At 40.0% G+C, this 15332-nt stretch overlaps 1 protein-coding gene across 1 annotated transcript in view; it reads right to left on the bottom strand.

The window, feature by feature from the left end:
* Positions 1-1258: 1258 nt before the first annotated feature.
* Positions 1259-15332, bottom strand: part of Dh31 (diuretic hormone class 2) — a 135825-nt gene continuing 121751 nt past the window's right edge. The window contains exons 3-4 of the mRNA XM_053796292.2: positions 4793-4891; positions 1259-2743 (exon numbers count right to left, since the gene is read on the bottom strand). Coding sequence (XP_053652267.1) covers positions 2521-2743; positions 4793-4891 — 322 coding nt within the window. The 3' untranslated portion in view covers positions 1259-2520. The remainder of the gene's footprint in view (positions 2744-4792; positions 4892-15332) is intronic.

Genomic DNA, 15332 nt, shown 5'->3' with positions numbered 1-15332 from the left:
AGTATCATCAGCAAAAAGTAACAGTGTTAATTCCCATTTTGAATTTGATTCCCCATAATTTAATCCCACCCCTCTCCCGAACACCCTAGCATTTACTTCTTTTACAACTCCATCTATAAATATATTAAACAACCATGGTGACATTACACATCCCTGTCTAAGACCTACTTTTACTGGGAAGTAGTCTCCCTCTCTTCTACATACCCTAACCTGAGCCTCACTATCCTCATAAAAACTCTTTACAGCATTTAGTAACTTACCACCTATTCCATATACTTGCAACATCTGCCACATTGCTCCCCTACCCACTCTATTATATGCCTTTTCTAAATCCATAAATGCAATAAAAACTTCCCTACCTTTATCTAAATACTGTTCACATATATGCTTCAATGTAAACACTTGATCTACACATCCCCTACCCACTCTGAAACCTCCTTGCTCATCCGCAATCCTACATTCTGTCTTGCCTCTAATTCTTTCAATTATAACCCTACCGTACACTTTTCCTGGTATACTCAATAAACTTATTCCTCTACAATTTTTACAATCTCTTTTGTCCCCTTTCCCTTCATATAAAGGGACTATACATGCTCTCTGCCAATCCCTAGGTACCTTCCCCTCTTTCATACATTTATTAAACAAAAGTACCAACCACTCCAACACTATATACCCCCCTGCTTTTAACATTTCTGTCATGATCCCATCAGTTCCAGCTGCTTTACCCCCTTTCATTCTACGTAATGCCTCGCGTACCTCCACCACACTTACATTCTGCTCTTCTTCACTCCTAAAAGATGGTATACCTCCCTGACCAGTGCATGAAATTACCATCTCCCTTTCTTCCTCAACATTTAAAAGTTCCTCAAAATATTCTCGCCATCTACCTAATACCTCCCTCTCCCCATCTACTAACTCCCTACTCTGTTTTTAACTGACAAATCCATACTTTCCCTAGGCTTTCTTAACTTGTTTAACTCCAAAATTTTTTCTTATTTTCATTAAAATTTCTTGACAGTGCCTCTCCCACTCTATCATCTGCTCTCCTTTTGCACTCTCTCACCACTCTCTTCACCTTTCTTTTACTCTCCATATACTCTGCTCTTATAATATATCGTTATTAATGAATATATGAATATAATGAATATATCGTTATTAATGAGCTGTAGGTTGCATCACTTCTGAAATTAATGTCACATTTTTACAAACACGTCTTCACTTAAAGCAATTAGGAGGTACTTGTATAAATAAATAAATGCAGGGTCTGACACGCTTTATTTTATCTACATTAAAGTGAACCGAAGATTTTGTTATATACGGACAAATATTTTTCTGCCTTAACTTATGACAAGTTCCAGCCCATAGAAAGATAGGAAGGATGGGAGGTCATGTGGTCGCTAGTGTCTCATCCTTACCTCCTCTCACCAGTGAGATATCTCTCAGCAAAGAGATCGTACATCACACAAAATAACAGGAACATGACAAACTGCTCTTGAAAATATAGATAACGGCAGAGACATGTATGAAAATTTTTGTGCTTTTTGAATACTGTCCTTACTTGCGTAGACTTTTTTATATTTATCGTAGAGAAATATAGGCCATCAGCTTGAATTCAGTGTTTGTAGTTGAAAAAACTATTCATGAGTACAAGAGGTTCACAAAAATCATTGTCATAGGTGAATAAAGCCCTTATGTGATCATAATACTGCTTAAATACAGCCAGGTTGTGGTTAGGCTATCATCCAGAGGTGTGGCAAACCTGGCTATTAATCCAAAACATGTCTGATTAATAACATCAGACATGTCCATACATTGACCAACCAACAGACTTGACCACCAACAGTTTACTGATATTATTTATCAGGGTTACACAGGACAGATTCATAAAGCTGCCAAACACAGTATATAATTAAGGTCAGTGCGAGTGATAGACAAGCCTCTGATAGTCACTGAACACAAGAATTAATCCAACATTAAATACATTTTAAGACTTCAACCACTGAGGAAAATAATGGAAGCAGTTGTGCTGTACACGCCACGCTAAGTATGTGAAGATCAATGTGAAAGCAACGAAAAAGAGTAGATAATTACAGTGATTCCACTACACTTTCCCAATCCACAGAACATTATATTATTTAAATATAAGCTACAACATCTTCCTTCTTTCTGCAGAGGTTGACGAATGTTTATATCATTTCTAACCTTATGAAGGGTCTAATGTATCATATATGAAATCCTACTACAGTAACAGACAGAGGATTACAGAATGCTGTACACTTTGCTGGTGGAGCGTATCAGGGAGTAGAGCAGAAGGAACAGTTGTGGATGAATCTTGTGAGCCTCGCTGTCTTAAAGTACGTCGTGTGAAGAAGAGGCGTATCTCATGCCGAGAAAAATTCAGAAACTTACAAAAGACAGAAAAGAAAATCACCATGAACACAAGAAAGGGGAGGAAAGGGAGACATTATGAGAGAGGACAGACGAGATATAGGTTGTCACATGACAGTGATCAATGAACATTTATCGTGATGACTCTGTTAGGTCAGCCTGATCTTGGGCGTAGAGGTTGTCATCGTGAGAGAGGTCGAGGGCATTGTCAGGGCTTCTCCTCCTCCTGCCAGGGCCGCCAGCGAAGTTGGCAGCAGCCAAACCCATGAGGTGCTTAGCTGCCTGTGAGCCACTGAAGCCACGACCCAGGCCAAGATCCAGACCTCTCTTAGCACTGCCAGAGGAACGTACGAATCTGAAGTACAGGAGAAACAAATATTAGTGAGAAGTGAGAAACAGAGAAGAAAGGCACAATACTGTGACTGGAGCAATACACAAATAACCAGCACAGTCACTAATTAATGGTCCGTATTTGACCGAAACATCATAAGTTTCTTTCTTCTATGTGCGGGTTATTTATGTAATTAGAGACTGAGATACAGGTGAGGGTAAGCAAGCCATGATACTAATGCTCATCAAGGTCAGTGCCTTGATGGTAGTAAAGGGCTCATGATTCGAGCAACTGAAGTTACACTCCAGCCCAGCGTTACCTACCAGATCACGGGACACCATCACTACCATAAACCCTCCCCCTTCCACCAACCACCTCGGTCCTCGAAGATGATAATTTTCAGACTGCTCTTCCACCTCAATGTTTCAGGATGCTGCCTCTCTTTCTTGCCACCCCTCATGGAAGGTTCCTTGATGTTGGTGAGGGGCTCTTGATTTAGGGAATTGGATCTGTGCTCCAGTTCCCCGAATTAAGCCTGAATGCCTTCCACATCCCCCCCTCCCCTGGGCGCTGTATAATCCTACGGGTTTAGCGCTTCCCCCTTGATTATAATAATAATAATCTTTCTTGCCAGAAATTTTCAACCTCAAAATACATTAAAATTGTCACTCTTGATGCCAGTAAAGGGCTCTTGACCCCCCCCAAAAAATGGACCAACTTTCCCCTTCCTCAGATACAACATACCTCCTATTTTTTCCCAAGCACTTTATAACCCCCCACGGGTTTTGCACTTCCCCACGAGTATATTACTACTAATAATAATTGCAATTTTTCTGCCTTTTTACATAAAATATATTAAAAAATCCTTAAAAAATATCTTCATATATTAAGAACAAAACATATACACCGAGATATATATATCAATGTGTATACCCACATAACCTGTACGTAGGAGAAAGAAGTTTACAATGACGTTTCAGTCCAACTTGTACCATTTACAAGATCACAATAACAGAAAAGAGTGATGGAGCCAATATATATATAGGCAAGGGGGACAGGGACGGCACCAAGGAAACAAAAAGTAGTAGTAATACTACTACTACTTCCACTACCAGCATTACCACTACTTGTTCTTCCTCTCTTGGTCCCGTCCCTGTCCTCCTCATCTATATACACTGGCTCCTTCACTCTTTTTATATTAAGTGTGACTCTGTAAATGGTACAAGTTGGACCGTAACGTCATTGTAAGCTCCTTTCTATACCTGGAGTTTACCTGGAGAGAGTTCTGGGGGTCAACGCCCCCGCGGCCCGGTCTGTGACCAGGCCTCCTGGTGGATCAGAGCCTGATCAACCAGGCTGTTACTGCTGGCTGCATGCAATCCAACGTACAAGCCACAGCCTGGCTTGTCAGGTACCGACTTTAGGTGCTTGTCCAGTGCCAGCTTGAAGACTGCCAGGGGTCTATTGGTAATCCCCTGTATGTATGCTGGGAGGCAGTTGAACAGTCTCGGGCCCATGACACTTATTGTATTGTCTCTTAACGTGCTAGTGACACCCCTGCTTTTCATTGGGGGGATGTTGCATCGTCTGCCAAGTCTTTTGCTTTCGTTGTGAGTGATTTTCTTGTGCAAGTTTGGTACTAGTCCCTCTATGTGCAGGTTATTTGTGTATTAGGTATATGTACTCTAAAATACACACCTATATACAATGAAATACACATTTCTTAGTATATATATATATATATATATATATATATATATATATATATATATATATATATATATATATATATATATATATATATATATATATATATATATACACACACAAGCATATCTCGGTGTATATACAGTCTTGGTTATCACACAGTTTTAATGACAATAGTTAGCATACGAAACAATGAATAATACACATGTAGGAACAGATGATTAGCAACAGGAAAGGAAGAGGAGAAGGAAAAATTGGAAAGAAGGAAGAAGAGGGAAGGAAGAGAGGATAAGGCTAGTCCTCTTCAGCAGGACGGTGGAGGTGGTGTCTACTCCAGTGTTTGGGATAGGGAGGGATTTAACTTACTTTTCTAGCTCATTGGCCCTTATAATGGAGTGACCCAGTCTGGTAAGTAGCTCCAACACGTAGTCCGGATCATCTATCTCCACTACTGCTCGCGCCTCCCTGAAACATAACGCTATATGTCAGACGCAACACTGGTAGACAATGTAACACCTGCACTACACACACTGGTAGTCAAGGCTACAACACTGGTGCTTAGTACAACATATTCATATGAAGCACAATAAATGCTTGTAATTCAAAGTTTTTTGGAGGCCTTGAACATAGGGTCAAGCTAGGTGCTAAGACCTGGCTTGGTTACTGTGGGTTGGTGGGTTGGTCACTGTGGGTTGCTGCCCTGACAGCAGTGAACCCCTCAAGGAAGGTTCCTTGACGTTGGTGAGGAGCTCTTGATCTTGGCCCTAGGTCAAGAGCCTCTCACCAAAGTCAAGAAACCTTTATATATTCAAGGAAACTGGATCTGTGCTCCAATTCCCTGAATTAAACCTGAATATCTTCCACATCATCCCACAGGCGCTGCATAATCCTAAGGGTTTAGCGCTCCCCTTGATTATAATAATGACTGCAGTGGAGTGTTGGCTACAAATCCCGTAGCAACATTAGGACAGCAGGTTGACAAGCAATGTTGTAAAGACAGGATGGTCGAGTGGACAATAATTGTGTTGGCTGACAACTCCATCACTTCAAAACCTTGAAAAATACACACGTGAAGCAGTATTGTTAAGTAGTGCTCTCTGGATTTAGCGCTCTAGTGGCTGTCCTAAGATATTATTAGAGGTCATTGTACGTGAGTGAATCTGTGAATATATATACAAGATTGTAACAGCTTTCTAGAGTGTGAATAATGTGATAAAATCAAGAATTTTACAATTTAAAATTGAATGCGGGAGAGTAGCAAGCAGCTCGTCAGGCTGGGCTGGATTGTTGACATAAATAATAATCAAAAACACATTTAATGGGTCAAGGGTGACCTTAAATAGAAATAAATGCAGATATCTGGCCGGTTATGGCAGCAGTGCAGTGATAGTTATAAATGAGTGATACAGTAAATAATGAAAGACAAAAATAGTCAAAATCCCCAGTAGTTATGACTACAGATAATATCATCAGGTTATTATGACCATAATACAAAAGAAAAAAAGAGAGAATACCAAGTTATTAAAAACAACTTGAATGCATGATAAAAGCTACGGAGGGATTATTATTATTATTTTAATCAAGGGGGAAGCGCTAAACCCGGAGGATTATACAGCGCCTGGGGGGGGGGGGATGTGGAAGGCATTCAGGCTTAATTCGGGAACTGGAGCACAGATCCAATTGCCTAAATCAAGAGCCCCTCACCATCATCAAGGAACCTTCCTTGAGGGGAGCTACGGAGGGAGTTACAAAGTGAAGATCACAGAAGCCACCACCAGGAGCCTCCATTACTGTGCAGACAACACTTGCCTGTGTGGCAGTAATTATAGTTGGTGTCAGTGTCTGGCCCTGCTGGTTGTATGCTATACCATCACTCTCTCCCTAACTTACAGTGCCAGCAGATAGATAGGGTTAGTCCTGATAATATTTAGTAATTTAAGAATCTTCAGAAGAGTTGTGTAGCCTAGTGTCCCCCCCCTTTCTCAAAGAACTACAAGCTTGTAAACACAAACACTTGTGTATACCAGTAAGTATTATAGTAGTAAATATTAGTATATATTAATATGGAATAGAGTGAGAAATAAATATAATCTTCAAAAGAGTAGCGTAGTCTAGCGTGATAAAGTGACCCCCCTCTTTTTTTTTCCTAAAAAACAGACAAGCACGTAAACGAACACACACACACACACACACACACACACACACACACACACACACACACACACACACACACACACACACACACACACACACACACACACACACACACACACACGTACGTACGTACGTAGTAAAGTGGCCCCCCCCCTTTTTCTCAAAAACTAAGAGACAGGCGCGTAAAATACAAGAACGACATAGTATCAAAAGCCAAATCTCAACCAAAGTTGTTATAGTCACATTAGGAGACAACAGCCAAGGACCAGGTAGTCAGGCTGAGGAAAGGCGAGGAGCTCACAGTTTAGTTTAATATGTTTATTATGCACCCCATACCCATCCTGTGGGCGGTAGTCAAAACATTATAGAGGTACATAATTGGTCCTGGGACTGGACTCCAAAGTTTTGATAGCTGAGCGAGTTACAGAGGTAATGAACTCACAATTTAAAAAGGTAATGAACTCACAATTTACAAAGGTAATGAACTCACAATTTACAAAGGAGCTCACAGTGAGCAGGAAGTATGTGATAACTTAAGGGAGCTCGACCTGATGACACTAGAGAATAGGAGGGATAGGGGGGACATGGTAACGACGTATAAAATACTGAGAGGAATTTACAAGGTGGACAGGGATCGAATGTTTGAGATGGGATACAGGAACAAGGGGCCACAATTGGAAGTTGAAAACCCAGATGAATCGTAGGGATGTTAGAAAGTTGTCAGGAAGTGAAATAATCTGGAGAGTGTAGTGGAGGCAAATTCCATACATAGCTTTAAGAAAGGGTATGATAAAGGTCATGGAGCAGGAAGAGAATGACTTAGCATGGACCAATGAAGAGGCAGGGCCAGGAGCTATGAATCGACCCCTGCAGCCACATATAGGTGAGTACATGAAACTACATTGTCAATACTTAAACACCAGTTGTTTTTCTAGAAATATACCAAGAGGTGTATTTCTCTTAGCGTGTATATGCCGAGAGTTTAATCCCTGTTTTAAATATTATAGTATATTTTCTAGTGGTGAAAAGGTCTACATAGTCTTTATGACCCCTATTGAAGTCGATAGGCTTTAAACCCCGTTAATCATGTAAAGTGCAGCATCTGTAAATGATCCACACAAGAAGAACTTGCCTAGTACGGGCCAGTAAACCTGCCATGTTCATTTTTATACTCTTAAATAGGTGAGTGCATATAGGAAGAACGCCTATTTCGCTCTCAATACCAGAGGATCGAGCCCCCACCACGTGTTGCGCTGAATAACCCACATGGGTTTAGCGCTTAACATGAATTATCTTTTTAAAATGATCCACGAGCATTTAGTGCTAGTTTAAAACCGTCAATAATATTATTAATAATTCACAAGAGCGTATACACCATGAAGCAACGACGTACAAGGGTTAAGTACCGTATTTTCCGGCATATAAGGCGCACATTTTTCACAGTCTTGCTCAAGGTCAGGGATCAAGGGTAGACTTTGGGTTACGCTTCAGCGTAAAGTATCAGGGTCATTAGCCATTGAATATGATTACTGATTTACCGCTATCTGCATGACAGTGTCTTCCATTGCAGACACTGTAAGGCTCCAGGCGGACATCAACCAAATCTTTCAGTGGGCTGCAGAAAACAATATGAAGTTCAACTATGAGAAATTTCAATTACTCAGATATGGTAAACACGAGGAAATTAAATCTTCATCAGAGTACAAAACAAATTCTGGCCACAAAATAGAGCGAAACACCAACGTCAAAGACCTGGGAGTGATCATGTCGGAGGATCTCACCTTCAAGGACCATAACATTGTATCAATCGCATCTGCTAGAAAAATGACAGGATGGATAATGAGAACCTTCAAAACTAGGGAGGCCAAGCCCATGATGACACTCTTCAGGTCACTTGTTCTATCTAGGCTGGAATATTGCTGCACACTAACAGCACCTTTCAAGGCAGATGAAATTGCTGACCTAGAAAATGTACAGAGAACCTTCACGGCGCGCATAACGGAGATAAAACACCTCAATTACTGGGAGCGCCTGAGGTTCCTAAACCTGTATTCCCTGGAACGCAGGCGGGAGAGATACATGATTATATACACCTGGAAAATCCTAGAGGGACTAGTACCGAGCTTGCACACGAAAATCACTCACTACGAAAGCAAAAGACTTGGCAGACGATGCAACATCCCCCCAATGAAAAGCAGGGGTGTCACTAGCGCGTTAAGAGACCATACAATAAGTGTCAGGGGCCCGAGACTGTTCAACTGCCTCCCAGCATACATAAGGGGGATTACCAACAGACCCCTGGCAGTCTTCAAGCTGGCACTGGACAAGCACCTAAAGTCGGTTCCTGACCAGCCGGGCTGTGGCTCGTACGTTGGTTTGCGTGCAGCCAGCAGCAACAGCCTGGTTGATCAGGCTCTGATCCACCAGGAGGCCTGGTCACAGACCGGGCCGCGGGGGCGTTGACCCCCGGAACTCTCTCTAGGTAAACTCCAGGTATGATACGTATGTCCTGCGCCTTATATGCTGGAAAATACAGTAAGTATTCTTCTCCCGAAAGTGTTCCACATGCCTTTCCTCCGTTAGAAAGAACCCATTGAACTGGTGACTTGTAAAGCCGTTAAAGAAAAAGGAATCTACAAGAAGCCAGAGAGAAAAATAACCAAAACGATAAAGAGAAAGAAGAAAAAGTTTAGCAAGAGAAGAACCGGACAGGTCTGCCGGCGACCCTGACGAAGGTAATTCCGTTTCCTGAGGTCCAGTGTTCCGGCGAGGCTACAAAGCTCTCACAGATAAGTGAACTACTGACGGCTACACCAGCAACTCTTCTCCAGCTTAGGAAGTATCTCTATTCTGGCCTCTAATGTGTAGCCGTGTGGTTGTGAATGTACATTTGTCTGTGTATTTATTGCTGGAAATGGTTGCATTTTTGTGATAGGCCTATGAAAGACAGTTATCTAAATTTGTCTTTCTGTCTGTATATCTCTCTGTATTAGAATTTCTATAAAAGTTTAATGTTCACTTAATGTTGTATGCATCTGTGTTCACTTAATTGAAATGCAATAATGTTGGTAGAATTACCGATAATGTAATAGGTAAAAGTACACATGTTAAGTTCATGGAAAGCGACATGTTGTCACGATAAAATGTTGCATCAGTTGCACATGTGTCCTTTTACATAATCACGTAATTGACTTTGCAAGGGTTGTGTTTTAGCTCTTGCACCCTGGCCATGCACTTGGATTGACTTATGTGGTTTACTGCCGGTCCTTATGTCGCTGAGTTTATTACCCTGCGGGCCTTTGCTGGTGGGTTTGTAACTGTACACCTGTGGAGGTGTGTGCCTGTGTTTTCCTATTTGTAGAAACCTATTTGTAACTATGTAGAGCAGCAGAGCTATGCTGGTGGTGTCCCATATTCAGTATTTGTAGCTACAGCAGCAGAACTATACTGGTGGTGTCCCGTTTACAGTGTTTGGAGTTACAGGAGCAGAGCTATGTTGGTGATTAGTGTCCTGCCTTCAGTGTTTGTAGCACAGGAGCAGAGCTGTGTTGGTGATATCCCGTCTTCAGTGTTTGTAATATTCTTATACTTCTTGCTCCTGTTACCCAGTATTAAATAGATACCTGGGAATTAGTTAACTGTTGTGGGTTGCATCATTAAGTAGATCCTAAAAAGGATCCCAGTGGAAATAAGCCACACTGCTTGGCTTTCCTGTGGTATTCTGGGTTATTAACCCTCGGGGACTACTAATACAAATAAAACCTTCATCATTTTCTTCTGTGCAAATAAATCTGCCTTCTGGCAGGGCTGTTAGTATATAACTCTCCAGACCTATCATAGGTATTTCCCATCCCTTCCCCCAGAGCAGCTAACAAGCACACACAAAAGAAAAACTTGGTGCAAAAGCACTCACAATCGTGGCAAGTAAAACACCTGGGAACGAGAAGGCAATTGAGAAGCCTAGTAGCCTGAGTCCCACACACTCCTTTCATTAGCCTCGTTCCCACCTCCACCCCTCTCGCTCGCTTCCACCAGCTTTTGCCTTCGCGATATGCAAATGAAGCTGAATTACGTTCATTAGAGCGTAAGCATCAGCCTCTAAGACTGTTATAACAGCCGGCCAAGCCGTCAAGGAGGGAGGAAAGGTGTGAGCTCTTTTTTGACACCCAACAAAGCCGATTTATTTCTTGCTCGCCTGCCTGCTCGCCTTCATTAGAAATTGACTAATATGTGCGTATATATATATATATATATATATATATATATATATATATATATAAATATATATATATATATATATATATATATATATATATATATATATTTAAAATTAAGTCCTTTCTAAAATTTTCTCTTATACGTTTAAAGATATATATTTTTTCATTATGTTAATGTAAAAATTGAATAATTTTGTACCAAAAGAACCTTAGAAAACTTACCTAACCTTATTATAACAAGCGCAATTTAATTTAGCCTAATCCAGCTAAATATATTTTGGACAAGTTTACAATGATTTAATAATAAACAAACACAGTGAAATATATTTTTTTCGTTAGGTTCAGAATGATTTTTGAGAAATTATTGCATACACAAATTTTTGCTTGCCTCCTTCGGCAAGAAGAGCGATGCTATTTAAGCCAAAATCACAAATTTTACCTATTCGGCACGACGTATTACTAACGAGACGAAGCCTATTTTGAGTTTATTAAATATTTTCTATTCAGTTTGCCTCGGAGGAATATTATTCTCTCATTTTCTGTGATACAAAGAATCAAGGTCCCCTTCAGTATAGAGTGAAATTTTAACTAGGGGAGGGGAAGGCCTTGATGCTAGTGAAGGGCTCTTGATTCGAAGGATTGGAGTTACCCATCCCCTTCCTTGGATCAAATCTAGTTGCACAGTCTTGTCTAAGAGTGACTTTCACGTATTTAGCGCTTCCTCAATAATAATAATAATAATAATAATAATAATAATAATAATAATAATAATAATAATAATCCGGCATTAAGAATAATTCACTAAGCGGAAAATAATTAGCAAATATTATATATTATTCCACGAGCTGTTTTTAGGTATTGAGTTAATCAATGTTTGCAAAGGAACATTTGCATCCTGGTTCTTGTTGAATCTTTAATTGACTTACTCAGTAATTGGCTCTAATTAGCGATTATTACTCTTCAATTTATTTCTCATTAAGTGAAACAAATTTTTTTTTTTTGACGAAAGAAATTAAGTTTACATGACTAAGGTTGTGACATGTGGGTTAATGTTTGACATGTGGGTTAATGTTTGACATGTGGGTTAATGTTTGACATGTGGGTTAATGTTTGACATGTGGGTTAATGTTTGACATGTGGGTAAATGTTTGACATGTGGGTTAATGTTTGACATGTGGGTTAATGTTTGACATGTGGGTTAATGTTTGACATGTGGGTTAATGTTTGACATGTGGGTTAATGTTTGACATGTGGGTTAATGTTTGACATGTGGGTTAATGTTTGACATGTGGGTTAATGTTTGACATGTGGGTAAATGTTTGACATGTGGGTTAATGTTTGACATGTGGGTTAATGTTTGACATGTGGGTTAATGTTTGACATGTGGGTTAATGTTTGACATGTGGGTAAATGTTTGACATGTGGGTTAATGTTTGACATGTGGGTTAATGTTTGACATGTGGGTAAATGTTTGACATGTGGGTTAATGTTTGACATGTGGGTAAATGTTTGACATGTGGGTTAATGTTTGACATGTGGGTTAATGTTTGACATGTGGGTAAATGTTTGACATGTGGGTTAATGTTTGACATGTGGGTTAATGTTTGACATGTGGGTTAATGTTTGACATGTGGGTTAATGTTTGACATGTGGGTTAATGTTTGACATGTGGGTTAATGTTTGACATGTGGGTAAATGTTTGACATGTGGGTTAATGTTTGACATGTGGGTTAATGTTTGACATGTGGGTTAATGTTTGACATGTGGGTTAATGTTTGACATGTGGGTTAATGTTTGACATGTGGGTTAATGTTTGACATGTGGGTTAATGTTTGACATGTGGGTTAATGTTTGACATGTAGGTTAATGTTTGACATGTGGGTTAATGTTCGATATGTGGGTTAATGTTTGACATATGGGTTAATGTTTGACATGTGGGTTAATGTTTGACATGTGGGTTAATGTTTGACATGTGGGTTAATGTTTGACATGTGGGTTAATGTTTGACATGTGGGTTAATGTTTGACATGTGGGTTAATGTTTGACATGTGGGTTAATGTTTGACATGTGGGTTAATGTTTGACATGTGGGTTAATGTTTGACATGTGGGTTAATGTTTGACATGTGGGTTAATGTTTGACATGTGGGTTAATGTTTGACATGTGGGTTAATGTTTGACATGTGGGTTAATGTTTGACATGTGGGTTAATGTTTGACATGTGGGTTAATGTTTGACATGTGGGTTAATGTTCGATATGTGGGTTAATGTTTGACATGTTGGTTAATGTTTGACATGTGGGTTAATGTTTGACATGTGGGTTAATGTTTGACATGTGGGTTAATGTTTGACATGTGGGTTAATGTTTGACATGTGGGTTAATGTTTGACATGTGGGTTAATGTTTGACATGTGGGTTAATGTTTGACATGTGGGTTAATGTTTGACATGTGGGTTAATGTTTGACATGTGGGTTAATGTTTGACATGTGGGTTAATGTTTGACATGTGGGTTAATGTTTGACATGTGGGTTAATGTTCGATATGTGGGTTAATGTTTGACATGTGGGTTAATGTTTGACATGTGGGTTAATGTTTGACATGTGGGTTAATGTTTGACATGTGGGTTAATGTTTGACATGTGGGTTAATGTTTGACATGTGGGTTAATGTTTGACATGTGGGTTAATGTTTGACATGTGGGTTAATGTTTGACATGTGGGTTAATGTTTGACATGTGGGTTAATGTTTGACATGTGGGTTAATGTTTGACATGTGGGTTAATGTTTGACATGTGGGTTAATGTTTGACATGTAGGTTAATGTTTGACATGTGGGTTAATGTTTGACATGTCTGTTAATGTTGGATATGTGGGTTAATGTTTGACACGTGAGTTAATGTTGGATATGTGGGTTAATGTTGGATATGTGGGTTAATGTTTGACATGTGGGTTAATGTTGGATATGTGGGTTAATGTTTGACATGTGGGTTAATGTTGGATATGTGGGTTAATGTTTGACATGTGGGTTAATGTTGGATATGTGGGTTAAGGTTGTGATATGTGGGTTAATGTTGGATATGTGGTTTAATGTTGGATATGTGGGTTAATGTTTGACATGTGGGTTAATGTTTGACATGTGGGTTAAGGTTGTGATATGTGGGTTAATGTTGGATATGTGGGTTAATGTTAGGTATGTGGGTTAATGTTTGACATGTGGGTTAATGTTTGACATGTGGGTTAATGTTTGACATGTGGGTTAATGTTGGATATGTGGGTTAATGTTTGACATGTGAGTTAATGTTGGATATGTGGGTTAATGTTTGACATGTGGGTTAATGTTTGACATGTGGGTTGTTTGACATGTGGGTTAACGTTTGACATGTGGGTTAATGTTGGATATGTGGGTTAATGTTTGACATGTGGGTTAATGTTTGACATGTGGGTTAATGTTGGATATGTGGGTTAATGTTTGACATAAGAAGAACATAAGAACGAAGGAACACTGCAGAAGGCCTACTGGCCCATGCGAGGCAGGTCCAAGTCCCTACCGGCTTAAGCCAATGCACCCAACCTAGTCAGGTCAGGTCACATTGACTTAAGGGAGGAACACGGCAACCGACCTGTTAGCACAAGCTATCAGGTCCAACTCACACCCACCCACATCTACTCATGTATTTATCCAACCTATTTTTAAAGCTACACAACGTTCTGGCCTCTATAACTGTACTTGGGAGTTTGTTCCACTCATCCACAACTCTATTACCAAACCAGTACTTTCCTATATCCCTCCTGAATCTGAATTTTTCCAACTTAAAACCATTGCTGCGAGTCCTGTCTAGGCTAGATATTTTCAGCACACTATTTACATCCCCTTTATTTATTCCTGTCTTCCACTTATAAACCTCAATCATATCCCCCCTAATTCTACGTCTTTCTAGAGAGTGCAGTTTCAGGGCCCTTAGTCTATCCTCATAGGGAAGGTTTCTGATACATGGGATCATCTTTGTCATCCTCCTTTGTACATTTTCCAGAGAATTTATATCCATTCTGTAATACGGTGACCAAAACTGTGCAGCATAATCTAAATGAGGCCTAACCAAGGATGTATAGAGTTGAAGAACAACCTGAGGACTCCTATTATTTATGCTTCTTGATATGAAGCCAAGGATTCTATTAGCTTTATTGCGAACACTTATGCACTGTTGTCTTGGTTTCAGATTACTGCTAACCAGAACTCCTAAATCTTTTTCGCAATCCGTAATATTAAGATCTACATTATTTAGTTTATATGTGGCATGGTTATTGTCCTGTCCAACATTTAGAACTTTGCATTTGTCTATATTAAACTGCATCTGCCACTTCTCCGACCACTGCATCAGTCTATTCAAATCTTCCTGGAGTGCTCGAATGTCCTCGTCAGAATGAATTCGACGGCCTATTTTGGTGTCATCGGCAAACTTGCCGATGTCGCTCTTTATGCCCTCATCTATGTCGTTTATGTAGATTGTGAACAGCAGGGGGCCCAACACTGACCCCTGT

This window comes from Cherax quadricarinatus, chromosome 83 (genome assembly GCF_038502225.1).
Source record: "Cherax quadricarinatus isolate ZL_2023a chromosome 83, ASM3850222v1, whole genome shotgun sequence".
NCBI lineage: Eukaryota > Metazoa > Arthropoda > Malacostraca > Decapoda > Parastacidae > Cherax > Cherax quadricarinatus.
Note: the sequence above shows the minus strand (reverse complement) of the source record. Positions and strands in the feature narration are given on the sequence as shown.